This window comes from Trachymyrmex septentrionalis, unplaced genomic scaffold, assembly GCF_001594115.1.
Source record: "Trachymyrmex septentrionalis isolate Tsep2-gDNA-1 unplaced genomic scaffold, Tsep1.0 scaffold80, whole genome shotgun sequence".
In the NCBI taxonomy this organism is placed as follows: Eukaryota; Metazoa; Arthropoda; class Insecta; order Hymenoptera; family Formicidae; genus Trachymyrmex; species Trachymyrmex septentrionalis.
In genome coordinates, this window is record NW_017305988.1 from 629595 (window position 1) to 636379 (window position 6785).

Here is a 6785-nt window from a genome sequence, read left to right on the forward strand (position 1 = left end):
GGTAGTTAAACTGAATAATTACCGATAATATTAATTATACTATAAAATATTTTAAAAATCTTAAAATATAATTTAAAATATTTTAATGTTACATAATACATTATATGCTGTTATATATATATACGCTTTATATAGGGTGTCGTTAAATTATGGTATCACCCATCCTGAGCAGGTAGAGCGGACTAAGTCGAAGTCCTCTATTATTTTGCAATTTTTTAATAACGGTTAATGAGATATTAATTACTAAAAATAATTAGTTAAAAAATATTAGTCTTCAATAATTTTTTACTCAAATATTATCAATTTTACAGAAAAACTGCAAGAGATAAAAATCATTTATTTTTTTCTCATAGAACTCTAAGAATTTTTCCAAAATTTTTTAGTATTGCATTTTGTTATTTTTAGCAACATGAGAAAATACGATATTAAAAATTCTTGAAAAAATTTTGAAAATTTCTCAGAACTTTATGAGAAGAAAATAAATAGTTTTTATCTCTTACTGTTTTTCTGTAAAGCTGATAGTATTTGAGTTTAATCCGCTCTACCTGTTCAGGATGAGTGATGCCGTAATTTAAGACCACCCTATATATGTTTGTACATATTATAAATCTAAAATTATACTTTGTAAACGGTGATTACTTCTGTTAATAATGAATAACAAAATGGATTATAAAATGCTCACCTCTTAATTATTCCATCTCTTTTCAATATTTCCTTGATCCCTGTCCTCCTCCTTCCTTCCTCGTTTTACAAAGATCGCTTCTCCAATGGCACTGACAAATCCGTTTGCGAAAACATGTTAGTTACAATTAAGCGCACTAATCACTTAAAACGATCGCACGGCACTTTGTACGATATATACCGATGTTCATCGTGATCGCGCACTTAATCACATAACGACAGCGTGAAAAAATAAAATCACACGAAACTACCGGCACGATCGAAACTCACGACGACGCGAATAAAACATCAACGCATCTAAGATGGCGGAGGGTTGGAGGGGAGCGTACATACAAGCGGCAAGCGCGCATACACATGCAGCCGACTTCACGGGCTAAGAATGACGCAGCGGTACTGCACCTGTTGCTCGTAACTTCGCGTTCGTGCATTTCTCAAATTTTGGACAATAAATAATCTACGCTTGTCTCTCGAATGATGACTATTATCTTACGTTATGTCGTAAGCTAAATGTGCAAGTTACAATTATAGATAAATATATTATGTAATTATAATATAGACTGAAAACATAAACGACCTTTACAGAAATTAATCGATCTAAGGAGAACAAAAAAGTTGAAATAATATATGTCATTTTAATCGATTATTGATCGATTATTGATCGAATTTATGTCATTTTTTCTTCATAATTCTGCCAATATAACATTAATTTAATTTCATTGTTTTCCTTGGGTAATATTGACAAATTTAATATTAAAAATTAATTATATTTAAATATTAAAAGCACCATTGTTCAGTGCTTTTAATGCTCAAAATAAGAAATTAAATACTACCTTCCAATAATAAATGTCTGTAAAAAAATTCCAAGGAACACACAAAAGTTAAAAAATAAAAATAACTTTATTTGGCTGCATAAAAATCAAAATGATGATTTTTTTGACGACACAAAATTTGATTGTTCATTAACATTAAAAATCAAAATACTCGTAATATTTGAAAACCAAGCAATAAGCCCCGAATTTATATTACGCGATAAAATATTATAGTGAGAAATAATCCAATTAGATTGATATGAATTTTGCTTATCAATTAAACAGATTGTGTAGCTGCTCGTTCCGAAGCCAATAGAACACACCACAACGTCAGCCTCGTATCATGAGATGCATTCAAATTAATGTTTAACAAATATACTATTGGTCAACTAAAATCTGCAATTGAAATTTAATATTACGTGCAGCAGAAACCAAAATATGATAAATCTTGTAATTTGCAAAAACACAATTAATATAAAACTAAATTAATAAATAATTAATAAATAATAAATCAGTGTATTATGCCTTTAACTATTTCATTCTCTTTTACAATTTGTGTACTTATATTTTATGCTTCGAATTTAATGTTAATTTTTTTCAAAATTTCTTATATTTGCTTAATCTCTCTTATATTGCTTTAAACGTTAATTATTTAAATTCTTTTGGAAACTCTGCAGGAATTCTCTGGAGTTCTTTGTGAAAATCAGAATTTTTACTTAATTACAAATTAGGTATAACTTAACATAAAAATTTTTCTAATTAAAGCAAGGAAATCGCGAACTAATAGACCGCAAACTAATTATCAACATTATTATTTTTTTCTATACGCAAGCCATTACGTTTTATCGAAGATCATTCTTGCGAAAGATTGGACGTATCGATAAATAACGATTAATTAAGTGATGTCGACTATTGATTATTAGTTTGTTATAACAAAGTTTATTAAAGCTTTATACAATCAGTGATCGAAAAAGGTGTTAATGAAGTTATCAATTACGTTTTCCAATAATTGGAAAGAATAATTCAACCATAGCGGTGTATTTCGCAAGGCTTTCGGAGATGGTATCCGATGCGCTTGACAGATAGCCAAAGCTTGTGTTGGCTTACACCAACACGATCCGATAGGGTGAAATGAAAACACATAAATCGTAAAATTCACACTACCAAACGCGGCGAGCAAATCGATCGGCAATATATTGCGATACATAATTTCTACGGCCAGTGCAACACGAGTCATATATAATTATAATCGCCCCACGCGATAATGAATACAGGATCGGCAAACGTGGCGAGAAATAAACTTGCAGGCGAGAATTGAGAACGAAGATAATGATCGTCCAACGTCGATGTTCGTTACTTTCTAAAAATGTTCCTTACTCCTCTCGGTGTGGGACGACGTAACGTTACGTCGTCAGAGCCTTAATCCGCCAGCGAGATCGTGGATTCTTATCAATGTCTTTCTACTGCGGCGGCCCAGGACACCGACGCGGCGTCGTCGAACAATAGGCAAGGCAGGAGCCACGTAACGTCGAGAGGCGCGAGAGAACGCGTCCTTCCGGCATTTTAATATGCCTCTCAGTGTTACACGCGTGTTTCCGCGTGCTTGTGCGCGGAACAATGCAACACACTGCCGACGTACGGTGGGATAAGATGAGAGGTGTGTGGTAATTAAGCGACACGCGCTCCCACGCCCTGGGACATTGGCTCGCTGCACAAGCTGCGAAACTGACACCTTAACTTATCGTACGCATCCGTCCTAGTCAAACGACATAACTCTGCATCGTTCCGTGATTAATTCCATTATTATACGAAATCGTAGATGCAGCGCGATGTCGAATGATTTAACCTTCGATATTACTGCGGCTTTCTCCATTGATCTTTCACCTTTCTGTTATGTGCAACATGTAGTTGCACACGAAATTTGATGGAAATTTTATATATACTCGTATATTTCTATACTTCCCTCTGTTACCCTTTTCAATTGATTAAACTTATGGGTGTACCTATTAATCATGCTGCATGCGCGCGATTAAAGCTGATATCATTATTGATTGACATAAATATTTCTATATACTAAAAGCAATTTACGTAAATAAAAACCATTTTGATAAAGATGCCAGATATCGCTTGGCCACGATGCTATTTTTATGACCTTTCAAGTGGATTGAGTTAGTAATATTGAAATGAGTATTATTAACGTACGCTTCATTCGCGTAATATAAAATAATGAGGCTAATAAACATCAGGGATTACTTCACTCTGAAATGTCCGTAATGCGGTCTCGTCGGTAACAATAATCACAGTAGAATATCGCTTTGAAATAATGGAATAATACCGCAGCGATGAAACAGACGGGCGTCGCGGATAGATTTCGGCACGAGTTCGACGAAATTGTGTTGTGAGAAAAACGTCGTTTGCACAAATCACCGTTTAGAACATCGTTACTCAACGGCTTTGTTAGGAAACAATTTACGCAACTTAGAGTCAATGTAAATTATACCACTTACCTTCATGTCCTACCAACGAATTAAAATTCTATGATTTCTAAAATAATCTTCATTTATCGTATAATATACAAAGTATCCCAAACTTTTTGACACACCGCTTGTGAACAGATACAATAGATCGGATTAAACTGAGTCGAAAAGTCTTCTATAATTTTCCAATTTTCGCAATAATTAACGAGATATTAATTTTTAAAGATAAGCGAATAAAATCAATGTATAAGATTATCTTTACAACTTTAAAATATCTTTCAGAGTTCTTTATGAAATATCTTAGAGATGTTTCTTAAAGATATCTTAAAATTGCTTTATATCGTCAATTTTTAACAGTCTGCTCATTAATTTAAAAAAATTACTATAATGGTAAAAGATTTTTTGGACTTAATTTAGTCCACTCTATCTACTCATAAACAGTGTGTTAAAAAGTTAAAGACAGAAAATTTACTTACTCAGTCATTCGTATAAAAGATTTGATATCAACAACTAATGTCAAAGTCATTCCATTTTTTCAACCTAAATGGTATGCATCATTCGTGTAAAAAATTTGATGACATCAATAAAGAATATAATCTGAATTAAATAGAGAATATAATCAGTACAACCTTTAATTTTTATACGATGTAACTTAATTATATATCTTTGTATTTCTATTAAATGTAAAATCTTTCAATCCATATTTAAATAGAAAATTTTTTTATATAAAAAAACACTTGACGCTACTAAATCGAATGAGAAAAATAAAGAAACGTTTAAAAATTTTAACTACATAATTGATAAAAGTAATTAATAAGAAATAGTTTATATAATAATTTAACAACAATTTCAATATAATAATGAATTTAATCTAAATGTTATACTAAAAATAAATAAATTTTGCTATTTAATTTTTATTCATAACGCAGGCCTTATAAATCTAAATTTATTATCTTAGACTTAAATCTAATCGCTTTCATAATTTTCATAATACAATGCAAACAATTGAAACTTTAATTCTAATTCCGCACTACTATATGTCTCGCTCGTATATCACGCTAGATATTTTATTCTCGTAATGTTTCTTATTTTTCTTATTCGGTTTAAACGTTACATTCATGTTTTTATTACTATGTAATTATAATTCGATATCTAGCAGCGCCAAGCGTTTAGCTGCATTTTTCAATAATTTTTGTTGGATATAATATAAGTACACAGTACATTATTTATGAGACGGGCTTAAATTACAATTGCTTTTTTTACATCTCTTAAACACAAGTTTATAAAGTTGTTCATTAAATAATAATAATAAATATTTATGCATTCTAAGCAATCTTAATATTATCCCGTAACTGGAATTGGTTCGATATCATCATTAATAATACCCAAATTAAATCTTCTGTAATAATGAAACGCGATACGTTTGACGCGATCGATCTTCTTCTGATTCATTTCTGAATTGATATCGCCTTGATACATAGGATTCATCGGGCCGAAATCAATCGTTTCAAATTGCTGAATGTCCTTTTCCTCCGCTAAAATCGGATTTGCCAAAAAGCATCCAACGATCAATCCGTAAAGCGCGTAAGTTCGCAATTCCGTCTGCAGCCACTCGATTCCGAGTTCCGCTACAATCTTCTCATCTACATGCAATCGACAGAGTTCATTGATGAACTCATTATGATAGATCTTGATGAGACTCTCGAAACTTTTCTCAATTAACGACGATTGCACGCTGCTATATATGAAGTAAAAGATGTCCGTGGATAACGAGGTATACCTGATTAGCTGATAATCTATCATTTTTAGATCAATTATTTTGCCATCATTGTCATGCAGAAAGAGCAAATTATTGATCCATGGATCACCGTGGCAGATCGTATCGTATTTTTGCTTCGGCGACATAAACAGTTGACGCAACACGTCATAAGTTTTATTATTGATGCAAGCAAAATAATCTCTAATAGTCTGCAATTCTTGCGTTCGTGGCTCTATTATATCTAAATATTGTACTATCGATCTCACACACATTTCGGTACACAACCTCATTACCGATGTATCAGAATTGTCCTTGTATATTAATTCTTCCAGATGTACGTTCAACTTATCAAACTGCCGCGGATTATTGATTTTTATAGATAGACCCGACGCGTGTAACTTGGCAAGTCTCTGCGAGAATATAAAAAATATGTGCTATCAATTTAGATGAAATATTTGAGTGAAATTTAGACGAGCAAGAACATGTTATTTGAACAAATATAAAAATATTTCTAAAAATTAATAATAAGCCAAAAAAATTACATATAATATTACATATTGACAAATTTTTCAAAAAATAAAGACAATTTTTGATGAAAATTAAAAATTAAATATCTTTCAACAACAGTCTTATAAACAAACAATAAAAATACAGATAATATTAATATCATTTCGCTATTAATTTCTAAACTTTAAGATTTATCTCTGATAAGAGATACTTATCTTCTCAACACGCAATAAAAATTAAGATGTGAGAAAAGAAAGTGCTATCTAATCAAATTTTTCTTAAAAAGATTCAACTTAGTTTAATAAAAAAATTCTAGATGTATCAATGTTATTTGTAATTGTGTGGATACAAAGGATAGGCAACTTTTGAAATTCTTGTTAATATTTTCATGCATATATATATATATATTTGTCAAAATTTTATGCATGAAAATATTAACAAGAATTTCAAAAGTTGCCTATCCTTTGTATCCACACAATTACAAATAACATTGATACATCTAGAATTTTTTTATTAAACTAAGTTGAATCTTTTTAAGAAAAATTTGATTAG

At 31.0% G+C, this 6785-nt stretch overlaps 1 protein-coding gene across 1 annotated transcript in view; it reads right to left on the minus strand.

Moving 5' to 3' along the window:
• Window positions 1–4899: 4899 nt before the first annotated feature.
• LOC108754704 overlaps window positions 4900–6785 on the minus strand; it is a 6070-nt gene continuing 4184 nt past the window's right edge. The window contains exon 4 of the mRNA XM_018497203.1: window positions 4900–6136. Coding sequence (XP_018352705.1) covers window positions 5309–6136 — 828 coding nt within the window. The 3' untranslated portion in view covers window positions 4900–5308. The remainder of the gene's footprint in view (window positions 6137–6785) is intronic.